Source organism: Vigna radiata, chromosome 5 (assembly GCF_000741045.1).
Source record: "Vigna radiata var. radiata cultivar VC1973A chromosome 5, Vradiata_ver6, whole genome shotgun sequence".
NCBI lineage: Eukaryota > Viridiplantae > Streptophyta > Magnoliopsida > Fabales > Fabaceae > Vigna > Vigna radiata.
In genome coordinates this window covers 17,970,625-17,985,689 of record NC_028355.1, presented here as the reverse complement: position 1 = coordinate 17,985,689, position 15,065 = coordinate 17,970,625, and the positions used below count along the sequence as shown (strand labels likewise).

Here is a 15,065-nt window from a genome sequence, read left to right as displayed (position 1 = left end):
TCAAACGATAAAAAGAAATATTTATTATTATAATAATAAGATTTAATATAATATAATATATAATATTTATAATATAATATATTAGAGAGAGAATAAAATTACAATAAATTATGTATATATAAATTATATTATTTCTAAAATTTAATTAAAGTTTTAGAGTGAGGTTAAAATTTAATTAAGTTTTAGAGTGGGGTTAAACCCACTTTAACCCTGACCCTAACCCACTTGAGAGGGGGTTTTAGGGGTTGGGGTTTTTTTCTGACCCCCCTACTTGGGGTGCTTCTTAAAATAGAGCTTTTTTAATAGTGGGTTGGGGTTGGTCCTGGGGTCATGGGTTAGTTTGACACCTCTAGACATGTGTTTATGGTTAGAAAATGACACTTTTGTTTTCAATTTTTCTGTTTGAACTTAAGGCATGTGTATAACTCATTTTTTGAATTTATATCCCTTTAGATACTAATTTCATTTTTTGTATGTGTGCGTTTGCAGGTTCAAAAGTTTAAAGATGGCGGAGACATTTTTGTTTATCTCCAAGTCTGTGAACGAGGGTCACATGTTCTGCTATGCCACCGACGAGACCCTAAATTGATGCCCCTGAGCCACGTCCTTCTAACCAAACTTGGAGCTTGTCTCACTGAGGTTCGGAAGAACAGTACCTGTCCTTGGCTCAGACCTGATGGCAAGACCCAAGTGACTTTTGAGTATCACAATGACAAAGATGTCATGATTCCAGGTCGTAATATTGTAAAGCTTTACGAATTTTGGTCACATCCATTATCAAATATCCTTTTCAAATGAGTAACCCTGAAAATGGGAAATCAAACACTCAGCTCCCTGGAAAAAAGTTTTAATCTTTTCAGTATTCATGTTCAATGTCGGCGTGGGTGGCAGTGGCTAAGTCAACTCCACCGCTCTAATAACGAGATGTCCTGTTTTTTTTTTCTGATTTTAAAATTATGAAACGCCACATATAAATGCTTCAGAATGTTATTTTTAAAAGAATTGGCCACATCAACCTTTTTTTAATATTTTTTAATATAAATTTAATTTCGTTAACTAAATTTAACAGGAAAGATATCAGAATGGCACTTTTAAAAGAATTGGTCACATCAACTTTTTTTAATATTTTTTAATATAAATTTAATTTCGGTAACTAAATTTAACGATAAAAATGTAATTGATTCAAATTTACACTTTTTAAAATTTAATTGAAAATTCTAAAAGGACAGAAATCAAATTGAGAAAATCTTCTTACAGAGACAATTAAAAGATTTAAAACCTAAAAAAAATAAGTATAACTTCTTAATAAAAAAAAAAAGCAAAATGTTTGATTAACAATTTTTTCTTATGATAACATTTTCACTACCGTTTACGTAAAGTTGATCTATTCCAAATATAGAATTAATAAAATAGTAACACTTTGTTAAAATATTATTAAAAAAATTTATCAAATTTTGTTTCTAAGAAGCTAAAAAATTGTATAGAACGGTCCATTAGTCTGTTTCTTGCCTCTCGGGAAACAAAATAAATCATCAATGTTTATCTATTGCATTAATTAATTTTACATGCGTTAAGAGTATTATAATTAATAATGAGTTAATGACTGATTATGTAAGAAAAGAGTGCAGAAGATGGGTGATTAAAAAAAAAAGTATAACGTTCTTATCATATCCTTATCTCCTCCACCTATTTGATATACTTATCTATGTAGACTATGAAGGTATTATCTTTTACTATTTTATTATCAATTAATTAAAAAACATATTTTTTTTAATATTAAATATTCAGAATATTTATTAATTAAATATTAATTAAATATTACCTAATTAGAATATCAAAATTTATAATTAAATATTAATTAAATACTAATTCATATTTAATTAAATATTAATTATAATCTGATATGTTTTAAATTAGAATATCAAAATAAAATTTCATTATAACTAAAATATTTATTAATTTACAGACATTAATGAAATAAGATTATAAATAAAAAAGTAAATTAATAATAATTAAATTTTAATATAAATCTTTGAACTTCAAAATATTTTTAAAATATGACTAAAATTTATTGATATAGCATAAATCAAATAATTAGAAAACGATAAAAAAATGTATAATGAAAAAAATTATAAAAGTAAATATTAAGATAATATATATAAAAAACAAATTAAATATTAGGATGAGTATGAAAAAATAATAGAATAAATATGTACATACTCATTATTATCTTCTTACACAATTAAAAAATTAATAGAATATTATCCATACATATATATGTATTTAATCAAAATTCATATCCAATCAATATAAATATAAAAATTCAGTGAATAGAAAAATTATCTGTCTAAAACATAAACGAGTTTGGATAAAAATGATTTGTTATTACTAATTTCATATATGTATGCTAATTTTTAAGTTTCTACCCATCAAAGTAAATAATTTCTACCACGATTCTCATTTTACAGTCAATCTCGTCATTGATAGTTTCAGTGGTTCTTTGAGTTGTTCCTGTTACATTGTCCTGATCTGATATATAGGAACTCAAACTCATCTTCATCTACCTCAATTAGTTCCAGTAGTATATTATCAACGTTCTTTATTATTAAAATTAAACATAAGCTAATTATTCCAACAATTTGTATTTATTCTGGAATTCCAGTGATAACCGATGATGTTGATGTTACCAAACTTATTAAAAAGGTAGAAGATGCAGGTAACTATGAAATACGTTTCAAGTGCTAATGAAAGAGAGGGAGTCTCCAAATTTCTCAGCCTTGATCCCAATATACTCCATCACAGTCACATCACGAAAACGAGCGACGGAGTTAAGATCCCCGGTCACCGACGGAGACACGGTATAATCTGTGGGTGGAGAATAGAAATAAGCCATGGAGTAACGTTCGTCGTTCTCGTTCGGCACAACGCGATGAATTGGGCTGCAGAAGCGTGCATTGGACATGATGCGCAGAAAATCGCCTGTGTGAACGATCAGAGTGTTGGGGTGAGGATGCACAGGGATCCACTTTCCTTCCTTCAAGAGTTGAAGACCACTCGATTTAGCTTGAAGAATTGTGAAGATGGAAGTGTCTGTGTGAGGACCCAAACCCATGGCTCGGTTCGGTTCGGGACAACATGGGTAGAAATTCAACTGCAGAGCTGCACTTACGTCGCTTCCACCAACCCAGTTCCTTTTTTCCTCCGAAATCTCCAACACCTCCAACATCATTTCTGTCAGTCTATCCGCTATTCTCCTCATTTGCTTCTCATACTTCTCCATGGTGTCACTGCACAGTAATCAACATGCAACACATTGAAGTTTCTGTGTGTTTGAAAAACATAATAGACGTTGCATGGTTGAACTTACCAGAATTGTTGATAATCATGAGGCCATAACTTTTTTGCATCGTGAGAGGGAGAACCGATGATGGTGAAACCTTCGTGCCACATGCACTTGGAGAAGAAAGGTGAAATCCTTGCGACGCCATATCCAGTGGCACTGGTGGGCGATCTGAGAGCCTTCATCTTTTGTTGAGTCGGGAGAGAGAAGAGGCGTTGGAGTTGTTGTTCAGCCCCTTGAGATACATCTAAGGGTATGCCATGATTCTTCAAATGGAAGGCACCCCAGTTCTCACATGCAAGGGCTATGAGTTTCTTCGCATTCGGATCCATCATGTCTATGATGGGTATGGATGATGATGCAGGATCGTTCCATGAGAAATCATCATCATCATCATCATCAATGGGTTGAGACCATGTATGGGAATCGGGTAAACTCGGTGAAGAAGAAAAGTCTATGGGGATGATATCATCAAGGGTAAGAGGGTGTGCTTTGTATACTTCATTCAGAGTATTCATTTTCGTTAAGCTCATATGCAAGAGATGTAGAAAGATATATATATATATATATATATATATATATATATATATATATATATATATATATATATATATATATATATATATATATATATNGATATATATATATATATATATATATATATATATATATATATATATATATATATATATATATATATATATATATATATATATATATATATATATATGTATGTATGTATGTATAGGCACACAGAGTTGCCGGTTGGGTACAAAACAAAAGACAAATTCGGATTCATCTAAATTATAGTATTTTTATATATATCAAGATAAATTTTACCTTATTCGATTTTGTAGAACTTAGTAAAGTTTAATATATTATCGCAATATATATAATATCAAAGTTATAAAAATTTATTTTAGTTGAAATTTAATTTTATGATGTCATTTGATATTGAATTTTGTAAGATTAAATTAGGATGTATTAATATAATTTTATATATATTTAAGAAAGATTGGGGTGTTTTGGTATTTGGGAAAATGTGATGAAAATGACAAAGGAAGGAACAAAGTATTGGTAGAGATTTTAGCATCCCAAAGTCTTAAACATTATAAAAAGGAAAGCCAATGTCTGAGGTTTTCCTCTGCAATTTACAGAACGAAAAGCCATTAATTTTCAAGTTTATCCTTTTTAATACCATGAAAAGTAAAAAAAAATATATAAATTGCAGGAGATGAGAGATGTTGTTGGGGAAGAGAAAGGTTGCATGTTATACAAGTGGCTCATTCTCTGAAATTAATTAATATTATTTAAGGCTGACAAAACATTAAGAAGTGTGCTAATTGATTCCTTTGCTTCAAATCAATAAATGAAAAACAATGATTCCGAGACATTAAATTAATTACATCAGCTTACAGTTCAAAAGTAATTAATATTATATTAATTGCCGAGGAACATTTATTTTGTTTATCTGTTTTTGTTTTCTTATTTATGAGTATGGTTGGCTAAACTTTTGACAAAATTCACTGGTCAAAATTATTATGAGTTTGAATTGACTTGGAAATTACAAATTTTGGCACGGATTAAAAATAACTTAATTTATTTAAAATTTAGTTTGTTTTGATTGATTTTGTCATAAGTTAAGTTGATTTATTAATTTATTTATGAATTTTAAATATTAAATTATATTAAAAAATAAAAATTTTAAATATTTTTTCTTTTATATTAATTAATAATTGAAATTTAATTTATCAATATTAATAACTTAAATTATAATATTATTATATCCACCTCCTTCAAATAATATAATATAAAAATGGACATTTTAAATTATTTTTATTAAAGAAATGATTTGTCTCATATTGACATATCAGTTTGACAGACTATATAAGTTAAATTAAAATGGACTATTAAATTAAAAAATATTAATCTGACCTGTCAAATTTTGATGGACGGATTCATCCAAAGTGATCTATTTTGTCATTTACTTCGAATAAGACATCCATTAGATATTTAATTCAAAATCTTAAAATAGTTAATTTGTGAATTTTTTATTTGATATTCATTTTTTATTTAATATAAAACTTAAACTTCCATTGAGATCTGTTGATTTCAAGTGGAGAAGATTAAGACAGATTGCATGTTGATTCCAAGTGGAGAAGATTAAGACATTAAGACATTGTTTGGCATGCTGCTCTCAAAAGCCAAAAAGTGGAACTGGTGTGAATCATGTGTTACATGATCAACAAAACAAAATTATTCAATTTTCACTGTTTATCATCATTAAAAAATTATATTCTTTTTATTAAAAAGTGATGTTTAAACTTAATTTATTTTCATAAAATTATTCGTATGATTAGATTTACTTCCTATTTATATATTATAATTTAGTTTTATTTCTAATTAATATTAGTATTTTAATCTTTCTATTAAGATGCTAATTAAGAAAGAGTGAAAATGACAATTTTTGTTTGTTTGTTTTCTTTTTTAGTATTTAGAGTCGTAAAATTTATTTCCATAAAACTTAATTATAAGTAGATTATTATGCTTTAAGAAATACATATTTATGAAAAAAATCTAGAAAAGAATGTCGGTCATAATAATTCTATTTGATTTGACTAACATTCTGGTAAAAAACAAATTATGGAGACTTTTGAATTTCAATATTTTTCAGTACACACAACTTTTTAAAGTTTAAAGATACATTGACTTAAGAATGTTGTCTACTACCATAAACTTATATTTTAAAATTATTTTCTTAATATCTACTTATTACGTTTATTTATAATTTTATTCATGTCAAAGTATCTCTAAGATCCTAATTATTATTAAGATAATGATATTTAGACAATATTTTTTTTAACAACATTTGAACATTGATTACGTGTCATTCTGTTATTGGTCCTAAATTACTCTACAATCAATAATAATAATCATAACTACTATTATGGAGTAATTTAGGACCAATCACATAATGATACGTGATCAATATTTAAATGTTATAAAAAAAATGTTATCTAAATATCATTATCCTTATTATTTGATTGTTTTTCTTATATTACGGTTTCATGTGAATATACACACGAAAGAAATTAGATGCGATTTATAATTATGTATGAAATTTTGAGACTCGCTTTAAAATGAAATAATTTAATTTATTGGTCAACAATGTAACGCTTAATTTAGCGTTAGCACCCACTATATCTTTTATTCTGGATAGAATGAAAAAAATATAATAATTTTTATTTGATTATTAAAATAATTGAAAAAAAGATTATAATTTTTGTAAAATAATTTAATACAGAAAAGTATTTAAAAAATATAAATTAAGAACAGAAATAATCATTATAAAAAATAAAAAAAAATATATTTTTCAACAATATATTCTAATTATTTTAAAAAACCTAAAATTTTATTATATTACTTCTTCCTTTGAGCAGATCCAGGGGCACCAAAACCAACAACATATCCTTCTTTACTTTCTGGTATTTGCTTCTGCACCCCCATGATTACTTTATGTACTCTTATATTAAAAGCAAAAGGATTGAAAAACCTTCTCTCGTTGAAAGAAAAAAATAATAGAATAAGCGTTTCAAAATAACTTGATTTGAAAATTTTAATTTGAAAATCCTATTTCAGAAATTGTTCTGGAAATCATATTTTCAAAATTTCATATAGTTTGTCCCAAAAGATTTTCAAAACAAAAATCACCGTTATAAAAGATAAAATAGTCATTTTAAAAATTGCGGAGGTGTAATTAGTAATTATGGGAATACAGGAAGCAAAAGGCCGAAGTTTTAGTAATGTAAATAAGCATTTGGGCTTTCTATTGGTTGAAACAAACACAGGTTTAATTTTAAATATCAAAGTTATTCGCAAAAAAGATCTACTCCTAATAATAAAGATATTTCTAATGTTCAAAGCATTCCATAAATCATCTTTGGTGTATCTATTTAGCTTCTTTAAACAATGATCCTACACTTGCTCCCCACATACATCGGGAAAATCTGGAGAAAATTTGACGAAAGTGAATGATACTCCAAAGAGAATCAAGATAAGAGAAAACTGTTAAGCCACCCAATAAATAAAAACACAACCTTTTGCTCTCAAACTCTATCATTGTCCTCTTTTGTCTTCAGCACTGGGATCTGATGCTTGAACTGGATTTCTGGTATCTTTAGTAAAAACGCTACCTTGGTGTGCCCCTATGAAATCATGTTCAGCAATGTCAATCAGTAACAAATTCAACAGTTCAAAAATACCACTTTAGTTTTGGACCAACCATGATCCACCTATTGTAATTTAGAAAGCATATCTGAATAAGGTCAACAGGAATTTGGATTCTCTACTGGGTTTTTCTGTACTGTTTATCTGTTGTGTTTTCAAAATACATTTATAGATACTGATTTTGATGTTTTAAAATATATTAAAAGGAATTTCAATATACCAACATCAGTGTACTTTTAATGTTCAGGCTGGACAACACCAAAAAATCCAACAGACTATGTGATTTTGGTCAACTGAAGTTTCAGTATTCTGCTATTGTTATATGGGGTAAGAGTGTAAAGAATAACACTACTGAGAGCTATCATATGACTAAAAGAATGTAGCCAAATCATACCTGCAGGAGTAGTTACTCGATCACCAGGCCCCATGGCATGGCTAGAACTTGCAGTAATAGACAGCTTCCCATGAAGCTCCTGTGGGAATGCTACATTATTCACTACACCTGTTTCATTTTCTCCACTGTGCAGGTTCCCATCACTAACCATTTTCACAGCAGATTTAGGCGAGAACGCAGTCGACCAAGATCCGCCATTTGACCCGGCCAAAGCCATTATAACATCTGCCTGCATGCATAAGTTGTGATAAAACACAAAACCATATTGCTTATTTTGTATGCATACAAGTTTCAAATAAGTGGAATGACCCAACAGAGTGAAAATAACAGATAGTCTAATTAGGAGGCTGTGAAGGCCAAGCCAACCTACATGCTTTCAAAAACTTGCAAAAATATCATAGCTTGCTTACACTTAATATTCAAACCTAGCTACTATGCAAAGTGGACAGCAGACCTTGGAAAACAACAAGTGAAACAATGAAAACAGATTTTCCAATTGTTTCTGATCAACTGATTCATGTAGTGATTGTATTGTAGTCAATTCCACGGCCATAAAAAATATATTACAAGAGAGTGAGATATGGCATTCAATTATAATATGATATGGTCAGGTCCAAACTAGATAGGAAACTTGATTACAACTATTGGGAGTTATTGATGACTACCCATTTAAAGGCTCACAATATTTGGAGCTTTGTTGGCTTATCAGATGAAGCAAGTGCAGAAAAACAAAATAAGGATCAATTGGCTCTATCTCAAATCCAACAGGGAGTAGATTATTCTACTTTTGGTAAAATTTCAAATTGCAAAACTGCTAAAAATGCAAGGACACCTTGAAGTTATTATACAAAAGTGTAGAGAAGGCACAAAAATCAAAGTTGCAATCTTTACATAGAGATTTGGACAAATGCTTCAACACTTTCAGAATTGGACATCTCACATTTGTCATAAGCCTGCGTTTCCTAATTTGATAAGCCTGGGTCAACAAAGGTCTACATATTGTGAACCTTTAGATGGGTAGTCATATATAACTCCCAATAGTTATAATCAAGGTAATGATTATAAACAAGCACAGATACTTGGATTCTTGTAAGTAAAAATGTGCATCAAGTGGGGATGTGTCTATCCTTTTGAATTGAACAATCTTGTAAATTAGTTTTAAATCAAGGGTGGTGGTTGCACAACTACAAGACAAATTTTAGCAATACAATTTCTACCGTTGGTTAAATTTTATTGAAAATCATAAAATTTTATAGAACTAACTTCTTACTCGATGAAAATTTCCAATTGGTTTTAACCAACAATGCTACTCACTTACAATAACAATAACTAGTTTAAAACCAACAACTCAGTAATCAATTCAATGTTAATAATATATCTGCAAATAAAGAGAGATTCATAGAAAAAAAATAAGCATAAAAGGCATATTTGCTCATTGAATTAATCTATAATATTAGCGGATAAGACAAAAATTATGCAAACCACTAGTAAACGCAAACAAATTTTGGAACACAAAATAATCAATGACATCCCAGACTTGCATTCACTGGCTCCTACCTAATATATCCTTTTAGGTCAAAGAGCATATTGTTATGAACTATATATTCCAAACTTTTAAGTTATTATGCGGAAGCTCGTGAATGGTTTCATATTGTTCTGTAAATAGCGAATTGTTAGTGCCGCTACTAGAGAAGGTTGTTTCATGCTAGGTGTACAGACCTACTATGCCTGAGCCGTGTAAAAATATTCTCAATATCTCTATATTAATTAAGAGAAAATATCTTTAGAATCTTTCTATTCATTTTAACATATTTTCATTTTCTTATTGTTAAGAGTTTGAATTTGATTGTTATAAACAGAAGTGATGAATTTGTAATTGGTGTGATTTTTATTAATAAAATAATATTGCATTTCATTGCACAGTTGAAGTTGGTATCAGAGGTTAAGGTTTATTGGTGACCGATACAATACAAAAGGAGGTGATAGATCCTAGATTTCCAGATTCCCTGTATTAATAGTCTTTCTAATAAAGATGTTAAACAAATGTATCCAATTGTGGTAGTACAAGTAAGACTCACCCCTGAGGTACTTGGGATTAAAATATATTTTCGCTTACGGGGAAATGTACCAATGTGGAAGAGATTAACACTTAAGGGTGAAATTGATGGAGCTTAGATGTGAGTTGAAGTCTCACATGTTGTAGAAATGGACAAATTGAGTAACATATAATTAAGAAAGACCCACAAGCTTATAACCTTAAGATTTCAAGTTGAAGGTGATGTCAAGTTTTATGGTCCATCGGTAAAGATCCCCTTATTGTTTTCTGCTCTTGGATTGCGCAACAAGTGATATCAAAGCTCCAAATCTCGGAAAGCTTGTTTCTACTGACACATAAATAGTCATCATCACCGTTGTTAAGGTCAATGGTAAGCCAGAAAGATGCACCCCACTTCAATGATCGCAACATTTGCAATTATGCCGTATATAGAGTTGCAATACATTGTCAAGTGCTACCATCATTATTGGAACATTTAGCCCACACACCTAATTCAGGCAAAACCCATTCACCACCACCACACAGAATCTCATGAACCCATTCCAAGAGGTGTTGATGTCTCATTTGGCTATGATTTGAGTAAATGAGTTTTTTGGTTCTTTTGCCAAACAGGTTTTCCTTGTTATATATTTGTTTTGTAATTTTCTTTTTAGTGTATGATGAAAACTTATAAGGACGAACTTAGTCGTTTGAGAATTATGATTGAATCAACGAGTAAGTTCTCTAGATTGTATACCATGACCATGAAAGGTAAGAGTACATTCAATAATGTTCTACTGTGTCTCAAAGTGTTTGGATTCTTTATTCAGCAACAATTGATCACGTGACTCCATTTTCTATCTAGTCACATGACTCCATTTTCTATATTCTTAAATTCTGTATTTGAAAATGACTAGAGAACAATTCATTACAGTAGCAAATGGTGATAGCATACCCATATACTAATTTGGGAATGTAAATTTTAATCATCTAGTGTATTAAAGAATGTTTTATATGTCCAACAACAGACCAATAACCTTATCACTGTACAAAAACTCACAAAAGATTTAAATTGTTGACTAACTTTTTTTCTCTTCTCATTGTTACAAATGAACCCATTAGAAGGGAAACATGATAAATTCACAAAACATGGATGGAAACTCAGGGTTGTTGGAGATATCAAAGAGATGAAAATTGCTCAAATAGACCTTCAACAGAATGGTCATCAGCAGAATTTTCCTAGCAAGCAAATGTGTAGCAACTGCCAAGAACTAAGACTTTTCCAAATTCATTAATATACTATTTAACTTACATGGATTTATTAAAATAGGAACATTAGTTGCAGTGAATGGATATCTTCCAGAAGACAAAGCAGTAATCTATATTTATTATAGTAAATAGACTCAAATAAATCCATAGTTTTCAATCCAGGAAAGTGGGCAGAGCATCTTAGCCAGATTATTGGCTCAGCAGTGTTATTGGTTGCTATTAAGTCTTACCTAGCAGAAATTATAGGTTCAAAACAAAAACTAGATAGTGCAGGGACTAGTTAAAATACGTTGTAGAAACTACAGTACAAGTATGGTATGGAAATCAACTCTTAATATCAAAACATGTTTTTCAGATAAACCAGAATGATAGTAAAAGTTCTAATGAGCACTTAAAATTGACTGCCATATGGCTTTGAAGAAAATGTGGTCTCCGTAAGTGATTGTCAAATCATCCCAAAAGCTTAAACTGTTTAGTTAAGACAGATGAATGATTTATATCACATGTCTAACACGTACACCCCCATATAAGAGCCCTTTGAGCTGGCATTATGCACAAACCTAACCACTATATCATTGAGGCCCTAATATCACATCATGAGCCAAAAATCCCAAAAGGTTAAGCTATTAGGCGAAGTCATGTAAAGAGTTTTATACATACCCCTGTAATAATCACAGATTAAATTTTAGGGCAACATGCAAATCTGACAAGCAAACAAGTTTTGACAGAGGAATCAAAGTAGGTAATTATAAACTTGAACTTTGGAAACAAACATTAGAAACAGAGTATATGATTTTTGCAATAAACAAGAAGAAAATGACACGGATAAAAGTTGGAAATGGGTAAATTAAAGCATTTGGTGATTGAAACATAAAAGGGATAGAGGGGGTCCAAACAACGACATTGGAGGAAATCATAAAAAACACGAGTCGTGTGAAAAGAGTTCATATGGTGAATAATATTCTTAAGAACTTGACTTTTAACTGAGATCAATGGTATATATATGGTGTAAACACACATATATGAAATGCTAACACACATATAACTGTGATTTCATCTTAAGTAAGACAACTGTCATTGTTGTTACTACACTAAATGCAACACACATATATGAAATGCTAACAATCAGAAGTCAGACCTTATGAGGATGGACATCATCAAAAACATGAGCTTGGCCTCCATAAAATATTGTCATCTGACGGCTGGCAGAAGTTAGGGTGGGTTGACTGCTGTCAAAACCAAATGCATAAAGTCAAGGAACTTCTCCCTTTTCAAATGTAAATGAAGCAAAAAAAACAAAAGAACCAAGGGGAATTAAGCAACTGTATCTACAAGAAAGATTTACCTTGGAGGCGTGGATGATTCTATGATATTACTTCCAGGCTTTGGCCTGCTGCCACCAAGCATCACAGCAGAAGGAGTTTTCTCAGCACTCATAGCAGCAACGTTTATAGAACTTAAAATTCCAGGGCCCTTGATTCCAGTTCTAGATCCTTCGTCAGCAGCAGACTGAGAAATGAAGGAAGGGCCAGCATTGGTATCCCTGATCTTGCTTGAGGCCATTTGGTGGACAAAAGGTGCCAATTGCCCTCCACGGGGCGGATACTGCATGGAAGGGCCAACATTCATGAGAATAGATCGTTCCCACTTATTGGCATCAATCTTAGCGCTGGTGGGAGGCTGAAATATCTGAGAAGAAGATTGTTTCATTGACTGCATACCAAGTAACACATCCTCATCATTGGGCCTTCTAGACCTATCTCCAGCTGCATTCCGGAGAACCTGTGAAAAATCAGAACTCAAGATGTAAAGCAAAGAAGACAAAAGCAGAAGTATTTCAGTTCATTTTTGAAGATTGAGCAAATTGGGAAAGAATAATTAAGTAATAAATAAAATCAACCTTCATCAAATGTGAGTTTTGATATGAATCGGGGACCATTTGGAAGGCATCTCTGGACGAACCAGTAAAAGCGGAATCAGAATTACTTCTCTTGCTTCCCACTAATCTGTTACTGATCTCAGCACCAGAAAGATCACTCCTTGGGCCATAGAAAGGAACTCCCTCAAGATGGTTTCCTATCTGTTTCTCTACCAAATTGATGAGACGAAAAACATTACGTTCATAGAAACGAAAACCCTCAAAAGATAATAGAAATTTCCATAAATAATTTGCATTTTCAACAACAATTCAAAAAAATGAGTCAGAATGTCCATTTATAGATGAAAAGGCCAAGAAAAGAAAAGAAAATGAAACAACAGAATCACAATAATTGTGATAAATACCTAAAACCCCGTATCATCATTATGGCCCCAATGCACAAATGTTGACAGAACATTACACTTTTCTACCGAAAACATCAGAAATTTTCAGCACGAATTCAGCCCTCCCACTTAGTACAACAAATTATACTCCAGAAGAGAGAATAGAATAGCCAAATCAAACACCATACTGAAACCCCTGACATTAGAGTATATATTCACATACCAGGAAAAACAAACCAAACACACTAGCCAGTAAAAAGTCAAAAAATATTAGAAAATAAAGAAGAAGAAAAAAGCTCAAAGCAAAGGGAACAAATTATGAAAAACCATGTGAAGTAAAACTAACCCAGCACTGATCTCACTAAACTAATCCATCAGAAAAGTACCCCAGAAAAAGAAAAGGATGGTAGAAAACATCAGTGAAATATGAGATTCAATGCCACCGAAAGCAGGGTCTTGTAGGCAAAGGGTAATGCCCTGAGTACGGCCCTCAATTTTTATTTTTTTTATTTTAAAATTTTCACCTTTGATTACAAAAGCCGAAAAGTGAAACCACAAAATAGCACTCACCAGAAGCGATGTCGGAGGTGGCTGAGAAAGGGCCACGTCCACCAGCGGAGGAGGCGGAGGCCGACGGTTCCGACAACCTTACATCGGTGGTTTTTGGAGAATCAGCTGCGGACTTCATGCCCAGAAAGTCATGAAGGACCAAAGTCTGGTTGAAAGTGTTGCTGGTGTTGCCATTGTGAGGCTGAGCCATTCTCAGCAGCACAGCCATAACATACCCATCTCACCAACACAGAGTGAGTGAGTGAGTAGGTTGGAAGAAGAAGACCAAGAAGAACACCCAGAAGAAGAAAAAGAAGCAAAAGCACGATCTCTTAAAAAAGAAAGATAAAAGACATAGATGGAGAGAGAATCAGTCCTTTTCCGAGAGAGAGAGAAAAAAAAAAAGCAAAAGGTTCTTTCTTTGTTCGCAAATGTTGTTGGGCTAATGTATTCTGTTCATTTTAATGGGCGCATGTCTGTCTCTGTTATGCTGTCCTTGGTTGTGTTGTGAGTGTGTGTGTGTGAGTGAGTGAGTGGGTATATATGTAATGATAAACTTGTTGTAACTTTTGTCAGATTTTGTTCTTCCCTTCTCACATTGGAGAGCCAAATAATTGAGCTAACTAATAATCATGCTCCAATTGGAGAAAAGATGGATCTTTTTAGAATGTGATGTGATTACATTCTCTTTCCTTCTTAAATCTAACTGCACTTCTTATCTACTTCATCAAACTTTTCTTCCATGTTTCTAAATACTCACAAATTCACTTTTTTTCCTCTTTTTTTTTTCATCAACTTACGTTACCACCATTTATGTAGATTTCAAAAATCCAATTCCTCCTCATGTCAAATTACACAAATTCAAACAACTTAATTATTGCATTTTAATTACAAAAAAAAAAACTATGTATAATTTGTTTCATTTTATCCTAATTCATACTTAAATTTAATATTATGTGAGTTACCTCTTAATTAAACCCTGAACTTGA

The 15,065-nt window shown here is 31.3% G+C and overlaps 2 protein-coding genes across 4 annotated transcripts; both read right to left on the bottom strand.

Annotated features, from left to right (window-relative positions):
* Positions 1 to 2,535: 2,535 nt before the first annotated feature.
* On the bottom strand, positions 2,536 to 3,878 carry LOC106761804 (gibberellin 3-beta-dioxygenase 1-like). Its single transcript, XM_014645372.2, has 2 exons — positions 3,368 to 3,878; positions 2,536 to 3,287 (listed from the first exon to the last, which is right to left on the bottom strand). The coding sequence occupies exons 1-2, from the start codon at positions 3,871 to 3,873 to the stop codon at positions 2,735 to 2,737; spliced, it is 1,059 nt and encodes a 352-aa protein (XP_014500858.2). The 5' UTR covers positions 3,874 to 3,878; the 3' UTR covers positions 2,536 to 2,734.
* A 3,295-nt stretch (positions 3,879 to 7,173) lies between these two features.
* LOC106762441 (protein TIFY 8) lies at positions 7,174 to 14,596 on the bottom strand. 3 transcript variants are annotated; one of them, XM_014646354.2, is made up of 7 exons: positions 14,098 to 14,596; positions 13,166 to 13,353; positions 12,611 to 13,047; positions 12,404 to 12,494; positions 7,962 to 8,190; positions 7,438 to 7,545; positions 7,174 to 7,347 (listed from the first exon to the last, which is right to left on the bottom strand). In XM_014646354.2, the coding sequence occupies exons 1-6, from the start codon at positions 14,303 to 14,305 to the stop codon at positions 7,457 to 7,459; spliced, it is 1,242 nt and encodes a 413-aa protein (XP_014501840.1). In that variant the 5' UTR covers positions 14,306 to 14,596; the 3' UTR covers positions 7,174 to 7,347; positions 7,438 to 7,456. The 3 variants fall into 3 exon arrangements, with proteins under 3 accessions (XP_014501840.1, XP_014501839.1, XP_014501841.1); XM_014646353.2 differs by having other exon boundaries at positions 7,174 to 7,545; XM_014646355.2 differs by having other exon boundaries at positions 7,174 to 7,545; positions 12,404 to 12,491; positions 14,098 to 14,595.
* Between the last annotated feature and the right edge of the window lie 469 nt (positions 14,597 to 15,065).

Bases quoted from the DNA above. Each gene is read 5' to 3' on its own strand.
- LOC106762441 (XM_014646353.2), bottom strand. From the start codon at position 14,305: ATGGCTGTGCTGCTGAGAATGGCTCAGCCTCACAATGGCAACACCAGC. The intron at 13,354-14,097 runs GTGAGTGCTATT...TCAATTTGGTAG, and splicing joins CACCTCCGACATCGCTTCTG to AGAAACAGATAGGAAACCAT. The intron at 8,191-12,403 runs GTCTGACTTCTG...TTATGCATGCAG, and splicing joins ATGATGTCCATCCTCATAAG to GCAGATGTTATAATGGCTTT.
- LOC106761804 (XM_014645372.2), bottom strand. From the start codon at position 3,873: ATGAGCTTAACGAAAATGAATACTCTGAATGAAGTATACAAAGCACAC. The intron at 3,288-3,367 runs GTAAGTTCAACC...ATTACTGTGCAG, and splicing joins CATGATTATCAACAATTCTG to TGACACCATGGAGAAGTATG.